Here is an 18,441-nt window from a genome sequence, read left to right as displayed (position 1 = left end):
TAGAAAGGTCTCTTCTCTGCTTTGCCTTCAGCCAGGATGGAACAAGGTGCTTTCCCTTCATGTCTTGGGAAGGAATGGAGACCACCCCCTGCCTGATCTTGGTAAAGTAACTTAAATGTAATGGGTCTGTTCTCCTTTGATATTGGCCATTGTTATGGCTTGTGTTTGGATGTCCCCTCAAGGCCTCATGTGGATGAGGTGGGGCTTTCTTCTTCAGAGGTGTCTCAATCTGGAATGTGTGGTGCCGGGATTGAGGGTGTGTGATTACTAAACCAGGACACTGATGGGTTTGGCACCGCCCTAATCCAGGTAGTCTAGATAAAAGGGGCAGAAAGATGCTGTTAAACCCCCTTGCTGCTTTTGCTGCCATGTGGGTGCCATGAACAGTTTCTCCTCTGGAAGGCCTATCTGTCACACCATGCTGCCTTGGAGCCAGCTGATTATGAAAACTCTACAGACTGTAAAGCCAAATAAACCTTTCCCCTCTAACTTTGGGTTTAGAGTATTTTGTCTCAGCAGTGAGAGAAAAAGTAACACAGCCATTTGAAGCAATTTAGAGAAGGCATCTTCTACGTCTGTTTTATGTGCTTTGTGAGAATTTCAAAGACATTGGAGAAATGCCTATGTTTGTGATTTATCCTTCTATTTTGGGAGTGTGTGTGTGTGTGTGTGTGTGTGTGTGTGTGTGTGTGTGTGTAAAACCAGTGAGCTAGGATGACTTTCCCAGATAAGGGAAGCTGGCCTGTTGGGGGGTTGAGGTGGGCTTGGCAAGAGTTTCCAGTTAGTAGGGCCCCTGCTTACTGGTGCAGGCCTTAGCAGGGCAGCAGGAAGAATCAGGAAGAACCAGAAACACTGTCCTCAGCTCCAGATATTCAGATCCTCCTTCTTCTCCTTAGGCTGGGTCTTCTTTGTGTTGTGCCATGGTCTGGCTCCTGGCTCCTGGCTTTTCCAGTGACCTGGGCTGCTCTTCTAACCTCTGATGAGTCTGGAGGACCCTGCTCCAGCCACACATCCCTTGGGGACTCAGCTATGTCCCTGATGTCTGTGCATATCTGTGCCAATCCAGTGCTACTGGTATACTTTAAGGAAATTGTTGATTTTTCACTGTTTACTCTAGAAAATTTGAAAGATATAAACAAAAAACCCCACCTGTAATCCTAACTTCAGAAACTAACATCTAGTGACATTTAGGAGTGCTTAGACATCAGTGACTGCTGTTTTTATCCCAATTTCTGTAGCTGGTACCCTGGGCCACCTGACTGCTGTTGGCTCCCTATCCTGGCTATTGCCGCTCAGGGATGTCTGGAAAGACTCTGTGTACTGAGAAAACCCCAAAGAAGGGTTTCCTTCTCCAGCATCTCCTGGGGGGAGCACAGGAACAGTGCGACCCTGGGAGTACACTCTGCTGTCCATGGTTAGGAACACAGGGCTAGGAGTGGATCCATAGGGAAGATTCACTGCTGGCATTATCAAAGGCAAGGGAGGAAATTTTGGAAAGGGAACCATGTGTAAAATTGAGGCCAAAGGAGGTGTGGTTGCTGAAGAGATTAGTGCAATTACACATAATTATAAATCATAAATATTTTGAACTGGGACAAGAAAGAGTCTTTAAGGGCATCTCAGGAATCAACAAGATGCTCTCTGTCCCCACGCAGGCTCAAGGGTCCAAAAGTATAAATCTTTCATTTGAGAAGAAAGCCCCTGGGTCCCAAGAAGGGTCACCTAAGGAATTTGTTCCCCAAGATTCTTTCACCATAATCAGCCATCCAGTGTCTCAGAGGCTACTGCAGCCATCATCCAAGGGGATCAAATTATTGCTTGAGCTGGTAGTAGACCTTCGCATTGCCCACATGGTACCGAGTTTTCAGGCATGCCAAATGTAAGATATCTAGAATTATGAAGGCTTCCACCTAGATTTCAAAGGATATTCTGGGAGGCCGGGCTCCAAGATGTCACAAGATCAGGGTCCTGTTTGTGAGCCCCTGAAAGAATGATGGATGAAGTTGTGAGAGTGGAGCGGAAGCTGTAGTGGAGACTCTAGGAAGTTGGAGATGCCAGAATGTCAAATATCTTCTGAGGAAAGCTGCAGACCATGAGCAAACCAACTTAAGTGAGAGGGCATGTGGGTTGCAACCAGCAAGGCTATAGGGGTGGGGCTGTCCCAGCCCTTTGGAGGTTACATCTCACTACCATGTGACTCAGGTGGTGGGCCTGGAACTATAAAGCTTAATGTTGATTTAACTGGGTTTGGTCTTGCTGTGGTGTGTTTTCTTTCTAACCCCCTACTCCTTTCTGGGAATGTTTACCTGGTGCCATTGTGTGTGTAACTTGCTTTTTGATTTTTATAGGGGCTCAGAAGTAAAAGTTTGCCTTGAGCCTCTCAGGAGATTTTGGAGTTGGATTTTTGAGCAATACTGAAGCTGTGGTCTTTGGGGAAGGGATTAGTGAATTTTTGGTTGTAGGCAGGATAGTTCTATCATGTTAAGTGGAATTATGACCTTGTTATGTGTTTATTTGGAAATTAAGTGTAGTTAAAGGAGATGTGATTAAGTGTTAAACTGAAAATCTTTATTTTCAACTTGACAGGATTAAAAGATGCTGGAGAGCTGGTTGGAATATTAGAGCATGAATCTCATCAATGGGTTAATCTGTTGATAAGTTCATAGCTGAATTATCAGTTAGGAGGCAGAGCCTACTGGGAAGGAGGGAGTTGTATGGTTGTGACCTTTGAGACTATAGATGGTCCCTAGGCCCTTCCTCTCAGAGTTGTTCCAACTTGTTCTGTTTCCCTGCCACCATGAGTTGAGCAGCTTTACTCTACTTTGGCCTTCTGCCATCATTTCTCTGCCTTGGAATGAAACCTCTGAAACTGTGAGCCAAAATAAACCTCTTCTCTTTTAAGTTTTGGGTATCAGGTATTTTGTCTCAGCAGTGGGGATGCTGACCTATGCACTATGTGATCTAGCAATTGAAAACAAGGATTGAAAAGATATATGTACATTCATGTTTATAGCAACCTTATTCATAATAATCAAAATGTGAAGGCAATTCAGTTTCCACTTGTGAATGAATAAACAAAATGTGATGTATGATGTGAGATTAAAAATATGGTTATTATTTAAATTTAAAAATTATTTTTTAAATAATTTCCATTAGTCCTCTCAAAATATATTCCTCCTTGCTTTGAACACTTTTCTCTCATTCTTTCTACTTTTTGAAGCAGTTCTGGAAGTCCTCTTCACTGGGTGTTGTTAGTTGCCCTGTCATGGCTTGCTTGATGTCCTGAATCAATTCAAAATGTTTATCTTTTATGATCATTTTGTCTTTGGAGGAAAGCCATAAGTCAGACGGTGCCAGGTCTGATGAATAAGGGAGATGAGGATGCACTATAATGTTTTTTATAAGCTTGCCTTTTTGCTGAATGGCACATGGCAGCAGTATTAACCATTTTTTTCATAATATACTTTGTAAGGACTCTCATAAAAGACAACCTCCAGAACAGCTTCAGAAAGTGGGCAAGAATGATGGGACAAGCGTGTTTAAAGTGAGAGTGAGTATTTTGAGGTGGATTAATGGCAATGCATTTTTTACTATAATATTTTTTAAAAAATTAAACATTCACTGTATAGTCTGATCAGATACATACAATGAAATATTATTCAGTATCTAAAGAGAAGGACATTTGGACATATGCTGCAATATCAATAAACCTTATGCTCAGTTAAATAAGCCATTCACAAATGGAATCTAGTAAAATACATGAGAAATCTAGAGTAGTCAAATACAAAGAGACATAATGTAGGATGGTGATTGCCAGGGGCCAGCAAGGGAGGAATGGGGAGCTATTGTTCAATGGATAAAGTTTCAGTTATGCAAGATGAAAAGAGTTCTGGAGACTGGCTGTATAACAATGTGAATATAAGTAACACTCCTGAACCATACCCTTAAAAATGGTTAAAACAATATATTTTATGTATATTTTCCACAATAAAAAGAGACTTTTTGGGACCACTGGAGAAATGTAGGAATTAGATGATGCCAATGAATTATCATGAATTTCTCTAAGTATGATAATGGCAAAGTGTTTATGCAGGAAATCTTCTGTAACTGTCAGAAAACAATTCTAAAGTATATTGATATGAAATGACTTATTCTTGGATTTTCTGTTAGATACCTAAGCAAATTAGCATAGAAAAATTTGAAGGGGTATGTGAAGTAAATGTGACTCTAACCCTCAGAAGTGTAGGGGTTGAAGTCAAGGACCAGACTCATTCACTATGAACAAGGGGAGAAGGGCATCGGCAGTCATGCTGGGAGCCTCAGACATGCCCAGTGGGGAGCTTGGTTCCTCAGCCAGTCAGGGAGGCAAGAATTAACATCTTCCCTCACGAGCAGTCTTTTTGGTGGACAGAGAAATCTGGGTGGGGCTGGAAAGTGGTGAGCAGTGTACAGCTGGAGGGTGTCTGTTCAAACCAGGCTGGAGTGGTTCTGAATTCCAGAAGGTGGACTTAGGAGTCACAAAACAGATTACAGATAAGGCCACTGGGTTTGCAGGTGGCAGAAGAGGGAGCTCCCATCACTTTAAGGGAACATTGTTCTTGCCAGCTGCTGTTTGCTGAGTGATACAGGACAAATGTTCTAAAAGTCCTGGGGACTTGTGGTTCTGGGACAATGTGGAGTAAACACACTTTTCACTATTCCCTCTGCCATATACAGAAAAACATCCTGGACATTATTTATAACAAAAGCAGAATCTGAAAGGAGGAGAGAAGGAGATGCGATGGTTAGGGTTGGGACCTGTGTGATGACATATTGCTTGCTGCTTCTTGGTTATCTTTTTTTCTTCACAGACATTAGAGTGTTTTAGAGAAGGTAGCATCCTAGAAACTAATGAGTATGAGGGGGAAAAAGCTCTGTTCCTCAAGATGTTGATCTTCCAGGATTGCATCAGCAGGCTCCCCTTCGCCACTGGTTTGCTGTTGGGTTTGGAGCATGTATGGCACCAGCAGGCAATCAGAGAGCAGCAAGAGAATGAAGTCAGTATTTATCCCTTAGCTCTCCCCTTGTGGGTTGCTGAGCACTGACTAGTTCTCTCTACTAAAGCAGTGATAGAAAGAGACACTCTTGGGCTGTGTCTATTTTGGTTTCACTTTTTTTTTTTACTTCACTCATTATATTGTTCATTTCTAGGATTTATAGATGTCATCTTCGAAGGCCATATCTTAGTAATAGTATTACTGCATCTCTGAACATTTTAAACATATGCAGAGTCATTTTCAGGGAGTTCTATCACCACTAATTCATTGATTGAAACTCCTCCACTTATTGCTTCTGCTATGTCCTTTCCTTAATATGCTCAGTATTTTTTGCTTACAAGTTCATTTTCATTGAGCTTCATCTTTCCTGCAATATCCTGTGAGTCTGAGTCATGTATTGTTGTTGGAACCTTGGAATGAATTTGTTTAGTATTTGCAACCACCAAGATCTACTTATCAGGGTTCTTGGTTTTTTAACATTTATTGATGGACATGGGGCTTGCTGTTATGGGGCTGAATTTTCTACCCATTTGGGGGGTGCCTAGCTCAGTTCTGAGGTGCTTCACAATCACCAGGACAGTCCTTTGTCAGAAGCTTATGCCCTTTGGTACATTGTGAGCAGCATCCTATGTAAGGGGATAACCTAGACAAGGAGCTGGGCCCCACATTTTAGGTAAGGCCAAAGCAGTGGTAGAAATATAAGAGCAGCTCAAAGACGTAGATAAGCTTTCCACACAATGAGTGACCAGGGGCCAAGGAAACAAGAGCCCCAGAATTCACAGGCATCTGTGGGGAACATCACAAGCCACAGGGCTATTTATTTATTTGCATAAAGGAAAACTCTTAGTGACATGTCTCATATTACCTATTGTATCATAAAAATATCAAGTGTATGGGAGAGAGAATTTATTAACAATATATAATTTCATATATTTTGGGTTTTGTGATAGTTTTCTGATTGTGTCAAATTGAGTAAGAAATGCCCACCTAAACTAGATCAGCATAGTTCTGCATGCGGAAGACCCACCCTAGAGAGGATTGTTGCCAGAATGGTATAAAAGTGAAATGAAGAAAGAAGGCTTGTTTCTATCTCTTTCAAGGAGCTCCAGTCTTCATCTTAACCTTGGACATTGGCTCCTGGATTCCATTGCCAACTCTTCGGCCTTGCATCAGAGACCTTTGGTCTCCCAACATGGACTTGCACCAAACACTACAGTGGACTCCAGGCCTTCTACTGAATCCTTCAGGTCTCTAGCGTGCATACAGACCGTTTGCACTCTTCCATACCTGACTCTGTGGGTAGCCATTATAAGCCAATCTTGTAAATTCTTATATATTTGTATATCTTGAATTAAATCTGTTTCTCTAGTAAGCACTGACTGATACAGTATAATGTTCAGTATTATACTAAGACATCTGTATGATAAGAATGTGAGATCAGAGGGCCTTGCTGTTCTGGGTGTATGAAAATTGACAGTTTTCTGTTGTCCTCCTTTCAGAAGCTCATAGGATTTAGACAGAACCTACTCCTTTTAAGCTCATGATCTTCCAACAGACTGGGAGAGAATGGAGAGGGTAAGGCAGGCTCTGGCCTCGAACTCCTCATCCATGTAGAGAGGAGCCTGACACTAAGGTTTCCCAGTCTGGCTATGGATGGAGTCTTGGCCCTGCCTAGGGAAGCTCCATGCTGCATAGGAAGAGCAGACTCACCCAGGGCAGTAAGGACTGTAAGCTGGGATGTGGCGACTTATACTTGGGGTGATGGAGGTCAGAGGCCAACTATGCAGAAGCCATGAGAAAGCCTCCCCTAGGATGAGGATTGAGAAGGGTAACTCTCAAGGTCATGCTTATTTGGAAGAGTGAAAAGAAAACAGTGAACAAGTCTGTGCAGTGGGACAAATTGGAGAAGTTCTCCTATTTCTTTATATCTCACTCTGCCCTGAATAATGCATGAAGCAGGGCTTTGAAATTTGTCCTCTGCCTGTGCTTGAACTAAGACTCCAGTGTGCTGTCAGATGCCTGGGGTAGAGAATGTGATGGGTACCAAGGTACAGAATTGACTTTGCTCTACCTCTGGCCTGTGGAGACATTGCCCACCTCATTCCTACCCCATCCAGGGAGTTTCTTACTCTCTGTGAAAGTTTAGCCAAAGACATTAAGGAGCCTGGGGAGCCTCTTTGATGCCCTTCTTCCAGGGTAGGGCCTCTGGGTTCTCCTGACACTTCCAGCCTTGACCAAGCCATCTTAAGATCATCATGATAGCTTTATTAGAATGAATCCCAACCTAGCATCATGAGAGGGACCATTTTTGGATCTTGGGGGCTTGCTTCAGAGCAGGACTGACCCTAGCCCCCTCCTGGACTGGGCCTGGAATTTATAAATGTATTCACCCACTCAACTCCAACCCAAGCTGGTCTGGGCTCTCCCTGGCCCTCAGGGAGTCTGACCATGGGCTTCCTCAGGTGCAGATTCCTCCACAGCTGTGTTAGAGGAAATGTCTTCATCCAATCTCAGAATCTGGGCATTGAGAATTGTGTTCTTTGCTGCTTCCTCAGACACATCATCAGATGCTGAATCCTCAGCCATCATCATCTCCATGGTATCACTGTTCCTCTTCTTGAAAGTATCTTCAAAGTTCTGGGCCACCTCTCTCTGGAGGCTGAGAAAAGCCATCATTGGGGTTGCATTCCCAAGAGATGAGCTCTTTTGCTTCTGCAGGTTCCCAGCCAAGCTTCACCATGGGCCTAAGAGGGACACTCACCTCCAGGAGCAGGCAGGTGCCATCTCCCAACCCCAGTCAGACCCATCTATTTTCTATGACTTTGGAATATGGTTCACTGATTTCATCACTACCACTTACTCAGTTCCTGCCACAGCTGGACCCTGTGGCAACAGTTTATGTGAGTTTAATTCTCTCAAAAAGCCTATGGGACAAGAAGGCTGGAGTACATGGCTTTATCTCTTTGTGCCTCAGTTTTCTTACCTGTAAAATGGTAATAGGGAGAAACCTTGCTTCACATTTGCTTGGTTTCTAGACAAAGTAAGAGAAGACATGTATAGGAACAGGCTTGACACATGGTAAATTCAAAAAATGTTGGCTATTATTATTATTGTGTTATTCCATTTTGAAAATGAAGGAACTAGGCTTCAGAGGTATTAGGTTTTCCTAGTGCATGTACTATGGAATGGTGGCACAGAAATAGAAATCTAGAAATCCAGGCTCTCTGGCTCTAGATCCTGTGTTCTTCACGACTACGTTCTCAAAGTGTATGTACTGCCTTGTACTTCCACTCTCTACAATGAGACAAATTCCTGTTAACCCTTCAAAGTCCTTCTCAAATGTCACTTCCCCATGATACTTTTTCCCAACTTCCCAAACCAAGGTTCTTCTATCCTTTGTCTCCTACAGTCACTGTATATCACATTGTCAGAGGCCACAGTGGTAACTGTTTACATGTCTGTCTCCTCATAAGCTATGGCTCTCTCAAAGGTGGGGACCTGTGACCTCTGATTGCCCAGCCCTAACCCAGTGTCCAGCATAGGTGGTTTCAATGAAATTAAGGGCAGCAAGGAGGAGAGCAGAAATGAGGCAGAGGAAAGCCAGAGGCAGAGACCCCTATGGTACAGAGCAGAGAGCACTGTAGGACCTTAGGCAACTCATGGCCCTCATGGCACTCAGGTCCTCTCAGCTCCAGGGAGACAATGATGGGGTCTCCACAGATCCCAGAAAGTATGGTTCTTCTAACCATAAAAAGTCTTCTCCAGGGGACACTTAGGAGATCAGAAGTGCCAATAGAGGCGATAGATGGAGCCCAGTTCCCAAATGGGGTCTTGGTGTTCTGGGGCTCAAAGGCCAAAGTTAATAATGAAGTCTGAGTCCTTTATAAGGAAATAGAAGTTCAGAGAGGAAATGAGAGGTACTCAGAGAACCAATTCCAAGCCAGTCCCTTTTTCCTGGGAGGGGAGAAGTGATGGGACTTCTGAAGTGCCACTGGAGGACATCTCCAAGGGTAGCACCCCAGACCAGACCAGCAGATTGGGCAGGGAGGAGGAAGGACATGGCCGAGGCTGGAGCAGGAGAGCCAGGCAGAGTAGGAGTAGGGAGACTGGGCTGGACCCAGGGGAGGAGTAGATCCAGAAGAGCTGAGGTGACTGCTGTGGACATAGGTTGGCACTCATGTCGTAAACCCTCATGGTATGGAGGCAGGGATGGACAGTGCTTGATGTATTGTCAAAATCAAGAGCTTGAGATCGGGGGCATCACACACCCACCTAGCCTTTGAGAAGTGCTCCAGACTATCTGAGAGGGGCTGATCTTTTGTTTCTGGCAGCAAGAAGGAGGAATACAAAGCCATACAGGATAAGATGCAGCAGAGAATGACGGGGTGGAGGGACAAGATCTGGTGGATGATTGTCTCGGATGACATGACTCCACCTGATGAGGCCAGAATCACCAGCGCCAGCCCTGTAGCCCTGAAAGTGGAAGTGAGAGCTGGTCTGGAAGGCTTCTCAGGCAGAGGCCCAGTAGGCCCTGGGGAGAAGCTACCTGAAACCCCAAATCCTCTACTCACTGCCTTATCCTAGCTGTGTGACTTTGAAAAATTTAGTTCACTATTGATTCAAAGTAGATAGTAATTTCTTCAGGATCTCCTTCCTGGGTGTCAGGAGTGGGAGAGGAAAGCACCATGCAGTGTTGTGTGGGGAGGTGACACAGCCATTGATGCTGGGTGGGTAGGAAGATATGGCTGTGGCTACCATCAATAAGGGCTCCTGTGGGGCAGGGTGGGGGGATGGGGCTGAGGGTTAGGGTGGCCCATGTATTCTAGGAGGTGAGTAAAGGAAGGAACTGACTTCAGACTACCCTGGTCCAAATCCCAGCTCCACCACTTGATATGAATAATGTTGAATTAAGTGCCTTTATAGCTTTGATTTTATTGTCTGGAATAGGATTAATGATGGTGTTTGGGAGTTTTTCTGGTGAGGCTTAAGTGAGGTAATCTATATAAAGTGTTCAGCACAGTGCTTGCTACCAGGTGAAAGCTGAATTGTAGCTGCTGTATTAATCCTGTGATTATCCCATCCCCACAGCCCCATGGCCCCATGGGCTCCTCACTCACCAGACTCCATACCTGAGGACAGTAGGGAGGAGCTCAGCAGTATAGATGAACAGGACAGTGATAGTGGCAGCCACGCTGGACTCTCCAAGCATGAATATCAACATTACGGTGGATTTCAGCTCTGTATCTAGACAAGAGAGCCCCCACCCTGAGTCTGGGGCTATCCTGTCTTTGGGACCCATCAGCCCTTCCTCAATTGCTTGCAGAAAGCATCTCTGCCACTTGGTCCGCTGGCCAGCAGACTCAGGCATTCATTAAGAGGAGACCCAATCAGGCTGACATTTAGTACCTTTGCAGTGGGAGGCTTGGCTTGAGGAAGTGGGTTTGGCCCACTGGGTCTTCTGCTAAGTGGCCCAGAGGCTCTCAGGGCACTGTCCACCATGCTGAGCTGAGTCCCCACATGCCTGATCTGTGCAAGGTGAACTGGGTAGGAGGTGTTTGATCTCTGGACTCTGCACTGCAGGGACTGGTCCTAAACACTGCACGCTACCTGCCTCCGGCAGCTGGATGCACATTCTGAAGGAGGAACATAGGACTCAGGAGTGAGTGGGAGCACAGCTTTTGCTCATTGTCTGCAGAGGTTGGCAGCTCCTCTTTTATTGGCTGTCTGCCTCAGCCCCATCACTGAAGGAGACAGTGCTGAGCGCTTCTAAGCGGTGTATGCTGGCATGGGATCCCTGTATGCTCCAGTTCCATGAGACCTGCTGTGTGTTCCTTGTCTAGGGTTCTAGAAATGCTGGAGCTATTTCCAGCCCTTACCTTCCTCCTTTTCTAGTGCTGAGCCCCGGGGTCTTTGTCCTGAGCCTCCAATAAGGCAAGAACTATTCTTGCCCTTGTGGTTGGGCCCAATATTTCACTCACCCAGCTTTCAGTAAATAGATTATTCCTAAAGTCTCAGGTGACCACAATCACTTCTCAGAGGGGCCGCAGATGACAGGCAGGGCCCAGGGTAGTAGAGAGAGGAATATTTCACATGACTACCAGATCTACTTCTCATGTGGATTGGAATCAGGGGGAAGAAGGCTGCCTTCCCTCTCACACAATGAAGATTCACTTGGATAGCATGACCTCCACTCTAAGACTGCTGAGTGGGTGAGGGAAGATGTCTTGGGGTTCCCCACTTGGCACCTGATCCTGAAGGGCTAGGGCTTTCTCAGGGTATGCAGGGGGTCAACTTAAGGTGCCTAGTTCAGGGGCCATGCTGAGGCAATGGGGAGGTTTGTAAGGAAGGAGGGAGGCTTGTACCTTGGAAAATCAAAAGGAGACAGCAGATGATGATGGTTTGGATGAGAGTCGCAATCAGGGCCCACTTTCTCCCTTTGTGCTCAAAGATTACGATGCAGCACAGCTGAACAGGTACCTTCATGATGCCAGACATGGCCTGCCTGAAGTGAACGTTCATTCCAAAGTCTCTCATCTTAAGGGTCAGTGTAAAATAGGTATAACTGACAGTAAACCTGGAATAAAGTCAGGATACACACATTCACTGAAACGCACACATGCACACACACACACACATGCACACACATGCACACACACATGGTCAAGAATAAAGACAGAGGCAAAGAAGTGGGGCAGGGAGGAGGGAGAGAAGCACAGAGACCTGTGTGATGTGTTCCTAGGCCTTGCTCCTCTTGCAGGCTGCCTACTCCCTATTCCCTCTCAAATTTGTGACCTGCCCAGCAGCCCTGGATATTCACCATATACAGCCCACTACCAAGATCACTTTGCGGAGGTGCCTATTATAATAAAAATCCAGGGCAGTTGCCTCAGTCACCATCTTTCCAGGCAGCTGCAGCTAGAGCACAAGCAAGACAAGTCAGAGGCAGGGCTGAGACCCCAGCTTGTTCCCTTCCTCCCTAGACCTGCAAACACAGCCCACTCCCAACAGGGCCAGCTAGTCTCCCACCTGACCCTGGCAGGGCATAATTTTGTCATAATCATTCTTCTTGGGCAACGGACTGAGCTACCCTGTGGCTGAGGTCCAACTGGAAGGATAAGGGAAGAGGCTTCCCACAGCCGTGGACCTGGTCCCATTCCTGGCCTGAAGCCTCTCACCTCATTTAACAGGGTGCAAGGAATGATCCTCTTGTTCACACTGGCTGCATAGCACAGCACCTGTTTGGCTTCTTCCACCTTCCTTTTCATCATCAGCCACCGTGGGGACTCTGGAAGAATCCTGTGTGCCCAAATCCTTTCTTATTTCATTATTCCAAGATCCCCCAGAGCCCTTTTGGCCCTGACCCAGACTTGGTTGTGCCCACCCTGCTCTAGTACAAGGTGACTAATGGGCTTTGAAAGACACCACCAATCTTGATATGCCTTCTGCCCCTCCCTGGCAAGTAGCCCATTCCCTGTCCAAGCCACACACAGCCCCCATAGCTGCTTGGTGACATTGGCCACTTGCTGCCTCTGCCTTGCAGCCTCCTTTACCCTCACTCACCTCTGAGAGCATCTCCCTTTCTTACCCTAGGGGATGTCCTCAGGTGCCTGGACACTCTCAGGGCACATACTCCACAACACATCATCTGTGAGAGTCTCTTTCTTAGGGTTGGAGCTTCTCCTGGAGAGTGTGTGTCAGGAGCCTGAGTCTTACCTAAGGCCCAATACCCTGCCTGGGAGCTTGGAGAGGTAGTGATGCTCTCACTCTGTCCCATTTCTTTCTTGCAAAGTGTCATTGCCTTTGACCTCAAAATAAATTTCCCTCTCAGTTTTTCCAAGTCCTCTCAGGCTGTCAGAATTCACACAGATCACCACCAGTTAAAGCATGCAGTAAGTACCAGGAATTGTGTTCAGTGCCTTTGTATATAGCATCTTGTTTAACCTTTGCCTATCCCTGGACCTAGTATGATAATCCCGTATTATTGCCAGCTTCAGAGGACAAGGGCTTGGCCAAGGTCACAGCCTGTGCTGGTATAATGTGGTCCTCTGCTAAGGCACTCTACAAAACTGTACCATGATTCCTTGTAGATTTCTTGCACCATCATTCCCTTCCCAGCCTGGACTCTGTGGCTAATTTCTAAAAACATACACTCTGGACACTAGATATGACTTTGTTCCCTTCTCTGTCTTCCCTGTTCCTGCCCTTTCCCCCCAGGGTCCAGCAATCAGTTATCTTTTTCCACATGAAGGTTGCAGAATACACTTAAAGAAAGTCATCAAATTGGAACTTTTTCAAAAAGACAGATTGACCATGTGCACACTAAAACACATGATGATGATGATGATGATGATGATGATGATGATGATGATAAATAAATTCTCAAGGACAAAGAGAAGAGGAGAGAGGATGCTGTGGGAGAGATGCAATTTTCACATTGTGAAGCTCAAAAATGTGTGGAACACTTCTGAGTCTGCAGGTGCTGTGAGTTGAATGTTTTTGTCCTCCAAATTCATGATGGAAACCTTTCCCTAATAGCAATAATATTAAGAGGTGGGATTACTGGCTTTGTAAGAAGGCTCAGGGAAGCTTGCTTTTCTCTTCTTCCACGTAAAACCTCATAGAAGGTGTATTATATGAGAAACAGGCTTTCACCAGACTCCACATCTACTGGGGCCTTGATCTTGGGCTTCCCAGACTCAAGAACTGTGAGCAAAAAGCTTCTGTTTGTAAATTATGCCATCTAAGGTATTTTGATAAGGTAGCCAGAACAGACTGACAGCAGGCAAAGCCCATGTCATACAGTGTGCTTTGGGAGATTTCCATTCTGGCCCCAGAGGATCCTGGACCCCAGTTTTCATAGATGGGACTGCTCCATTTCCTCTGTAATTTGCACCTAGAAGATAAGGAAGACTGAGGAAGTGAACACAACAGCAGGAGCAGGGGCTGAGGCTAGACCAAGGGCAACAGAGAGGAAGTTCTCATAATGATGAGGAGAGTCCCACCCTCAAAATCATCAGACAGTACCACAGTCAGAGCCAGGGGATGACCTGCCTTTGGGATGTTTAGGGAACAGGTGGTCAACAGTAGTGGTTTTCACAGTATGGTCAGCTGGTCAGTAGGATCCTTATTGGCGGGGAACTTGTTAGAAATACAGATTCTTGGGTGTACCCCACTCCTGCAGATGCAGAAACTGGGGAGAGGTCCCAGCCACTGGTGTTTAGCAGGCATCAGTGTGATTCTGATATTCACACAAATTTGAGATCCATACTCATGGTTATCAGCCAGTTAGCTTCTCCTTGGGGTTTCCCACTAGCTTCTTAGAGACTCTTCCTTAAATATGGAAGAGGGCCTGTCTCTGGCCTGCCCTGGTGTACTAGTCAGTAGGGCAGCCTAGGAGAGGGCTCATATGTGTTTCCCGAAGACTGAACTCAGTCTGCCCTTCCTCAGCCTCACCTCTCTTGCCTTCAACACTGACCATCCCTTGTTCTTGAACCCTTGCCTTTTAGTACTCTTTTCTTTCTCCTGGTTTTCTGCCCACCTCTCTGACATCTCTTTGACAGTCTTCTCTGTAGGGGGAGCAATGCTGGACTTTGAGAGGCTTTGCCCAAATTCCTTCTCATCTTATCCAGATGCACCTTTTTCTGGAGAAAAACCACACTCATTCCCACATCCCTTCATCTCTACCCAGCAGACCCTGGCCTGTGCATACCTTGCACTTGCTTGCTTACCAGATGTAAAAGATGAACAGGAGCACAGGTGGCCCACCCACCAGGAACAGCAGCCACCAGTGGGGAAGGCTGTAGCTGAGTCCCATCAGGAACAGGACACCCACAGAGACAAAGCAGTGCTCCAGGAAGATGGCATGGGCCCGGTGGTTGCCCACTAGCCATTCAGTGGCTATGCAGAGATGAAGAAGACAAAACTGTGGTCAGCTCAGGGCCCAGGCTGCCCCTGCAGCCAGCCTTCTGAGATGCCCCCTGCCCTGTGCTAGAGAGTTCAGACTGGGCAAAGGATATATTTCCTGTTCATGATCAGCACTAGGCCTGAGACACCCCTCAAAACTACACAGAGTGCCTTTATGCCTCCCACAGTGTCCTAGGTTTTACTCAACATTCCTGTCACATAAGTGGCCTTCCAGCCTTTCTTATCTGGCTGATCCCTCTATACAGCCTGCCTGATGATAATATCTAATAAAGAAGATTTCTAGGCCTTGTGCCACACATGTGGCTGGATGCATGAGAAGGCAATGAATCACTATCCCTGTCTTTAGGTGCATTCATGCTTGGGCTGTGGAGGTCTAAGGGTCTGTGGAGGACCAGTTCATTCTGGCTGGTCCTGGCAGGTTCCCAGTGAGAAGTTTCCCTCCTCGGAAATTCTCTGCACAGCAGGGATCGCAGGTATAAGATTCTAGTCACTGTACCTTCTGAGGTCAGTGGATGAGTGTGTGCGCACTGGGGCTCTGGCATCACATAAGCCTGGGTTGAAACCCACATTAGCCTGAATTGAAATCTTAGGTCCTTACTTCTCTGATTCTGGGTAAGGTGATAAACTTATTTGGGGTGCAAATGTCCTTCTCAACTAAAGGAATAATAGAACAGTGCATACTGAATAGAGGGTTGTCCAGATGAAATGATCCAATGCATATGCAGGCTTAGCAGCTCCCTTGGGCTGGGCTCAGTGAATGTCAGCCATGTAGGGGTCCACAAGGGAAACTCAGGGAGAATATGAGGGGGTACGAGGAGAATAGAGTGGAGGGTGAGAAAAATAGGCATCTGATGCTGGTGCTCAGGCATCTCCAGGCCAACAGGAAGAGAGACTCTGCTTTTCTACCTTCCCTACTTGGGCACAGACTATGTTCTTTTTTTTTTTTAAGAGTAGGAAAAATTTATTGGGAGAAAGAAAGCTTCTGCCTAAGAGAGACAGAAGGGGCTCTGGAAAGTGGGTTGCCCCAGACTATGTTCTATGTCTTCTAGTAGGTTCCTGCTAGCTCATCTTGCCTTGCCTGGGCAGAACCCTCTTCCTGTTCCCTGAGGCACTCTAGTCCCCCCACTTCCATTTTTTGCCCTGCGTCTCTGCTCCCATCCAGCCCTGTCCCTTGAGGCCCAGTGTCACCTAAACACACACTGCTGATTCTGTAACCAATCACTGCCTGGGAGACAAGGAAACGGGAGAAAAAATACTGGTGAAGACTGCTCACAAAGGCTGTCCCAAAGTTGAAGATTGTCAGCCCCAGAAGCGAGATCAGGATAGCAGGGTAATGGCCCAGCCTAGGGTGTCCAGGTGAGACTGCATCAAGTGCTGGACCTCCCTGGGCCAGGCCTCAGCTGTCCCAGGGACCCTGACAACTCCTCCCTTAGCCTCCCCCAACTTGAAGATGGTCAACTCTGAATGCTCTTTAGGAGGAGGCAGGATGTCCCTGGGGCTAGTCAGAACTCCAGGGGACTCACGTGTCAAACCCAAAGATGAGAGACCCTGTCAGGAAGCCAGCCATGGATATGGACTGGAAGCTTTCCTCTCTTGGCTCCTTGCCACACACCAGGTCAAAGTGGGGGGTTAGACACAAGGATTCTCCATAGGTCTCCAGCCAGGCTGAGCCTTTTTGGGTACAGAGACAGAGCCTGGCCTAGGTGGGACCTTGAGGCAGAGGGCATGTGGGGAATGGGCAACTAGGTGGAGGGTACCCCAGCTGTGTTACCTCTGTACCTGCCGTGCACCCAGATGAGAGCCCAGGCATGAGAGAAGGACCAGAGGCACAGGCCAAAAAGGGAATATAGGGAAGGTACCTGAATGAAGATATGAATCTCTGAGGGCCCAACAGCTGGGCTCCAACCTAGAGCTTTAGATGGGCAGGTCCGTGTCAGAAAGGACTCAGGTTGCAGCTCAGGTTGTAAAGTCCTGTGAGAGACACCTGAGAAGCTGACTCCTTCTAGTCCCTATTTCTGTGAGTTCAGAGGGCAGAGTCACAACCTCAGAAGCAATTCCTTGGACAGATGGCCAACCCTGCCACCCTATCCCCCATCTTCTACCCCCAAATGCACTCTAACTTCCTGGCTAAGATAGGCAGGGCCAAGGGGTGGAAAACAGGAATTCTAATTTTCTGTCAAGGCCCACTTCTGCAAAGTGACCTCAGGCCAATGCTATCCCCCTCTAGCATATCTCTGGGCCTATGGGAGTAGCTACAGACAACCCAGGATGAAGCACACCTCATTGATCAATGATCAAGTTTTGGAGTTAGGATAGATCCACCCATCTTGGCATGTAGTGGTGTGGTTGAGGCCAAACTGGATGATAGAACCCAAGTCCCAGGGCACAGGCAAGTACATAAGGCACATCTGGAAACTGCCATTGGGTGCTCGTGGAAGGGTCAGATTTAGCTGCTCAGACTCTGAGAGTGTGGGGCCCACTGCCAGAATCCAGCTGGCGTTGCAATAGTGCTCCTGGTCTGTGAACAGGAAGTGCTCAGCATACAGGAAGGCCAACAAGATGCCGGGGATGAAGGTGAGGGCTACCAGCCTCCACTGGAATTTGCCAAATTCTCCCACTGCATGCAGGATTTTGGCAAACTTAACATCCTTGTTGTTTATGTCCTTCGATGGCATTTGTAGGGTCCAAGGATGAAAAGGCACTGATGCTGTCTGTTGGTTTGAGCTTCCAAAACCACAGCATCTGAACTCTACCTTGGAGTTCTTTTCTCCTTCTATTTGCTGAAAGAAAGGGTGCAACTCAGTTTCCTGACACTACTTCCAAGACAATAGATGTCAGTATGAGTGCCACAATGTGGCTTCTGGCTTGGAACAACGTGGATTTCCTGGTTCTGTACTCCTTCTAGAGTTCCTTAGTTCACATAATTTGCTCCCCACACCTGGCTTAATCATCCTTAAGTTTTAGTGCAATAAGAATTGTTAATATTTTAGAAAATGCTCTCCAGTTGTCCTGAATGGTGAAGCTCCATGAAACACTCTTTGCAGCTTCCCCCACAGCTGAAATTCTTTGCATACTCACTGAGCCACCAGGTCTGCAGGGATGATCTTTCTCTTTCTTTTTCCTTTCCTTTTCTTTTCCCCTCCCTCTCCCCTCCCCCCCCTCCTGTTTTTGTACCAGGGATTAAATTTAGGACCTTGCACTTGCCAGGCAGGCACAGTGCCACTAAGCTAAATCCCTGGCCCAGGACCTTTCTTAAAAAAACCAAACAAATAGAAAGAAAGAAAGAATCTGCATCATGAGAGGCCAAGAGCTGGAGCCAAGCAGCTGGAAGCACTGGTTATAGAGCTAGTGACCTAAGCCTGGAATGTGGGGCTCCAAAACCCATCATGACAGACAGTGGCACAGAGCCAAAGTGGAGAGGCAGCAGAGGAGGAGGCAGGTAAGCAATACCAATAAAGACAGCACTTTAGGAAGAGCAGAA

The 18,441-nt window shown here is 46.6% G+C and overlaps 1 protein-coding gene across 1 annotated transcript; it reads right to left on the bottom strand.

Annotated features, from left to right (window-relative positions):
* Nucleotides 1-7,335: 7,335 nt before the first annotated feature.
* Nucleotides 7,336-18,103, bottom strand: Slc22a14 (solute carrier family 22 member 14). Its single transcript, XM_013075619.3, is given in 11 exon segments — nt 7,336-7,695; nt 8,020-8,067; nt 9,309-9,509; nt 10,166-10,280; nt 11,399-11,610; nt 11,854-11,951; nt 12,212-12,332; nt 14,765-14,933; nt 16,149-16,303; nt 16,484-16,581; nt 17,240-18,103. Coding segments are annotated over 11 exon segments (1,839 nt in total). The 5' UTR covers nt 17,636-18,103; the 3' UTR covers nt 7,336-7,469.
* Nucleotides 18,104-18,441: the final 338 nt, after the last annotated feature.

This window comes from Heterocephalus glaber, unplaced genomic scaffold (genome assembly GCF_053883595.1).
Source record: "Heterocephalus glaber isolate CG9 unplaced genomic scaffold, H.glaber_assembly_v1.0 deba00001472, whole genome shotgun sequence".
NCBI classification, from domain to species: Eukaryota; Metazoa; Chordata; class Mammalia; order Rodentia; family Bathyergidae; genus Heterocephalus; species Heterocephalus glaber.
The sequence above is the reverse complement of the archived record's forward strand: the minus strand, read 5'-3'. Positions and strand labels throughout refer to the sequence as shown.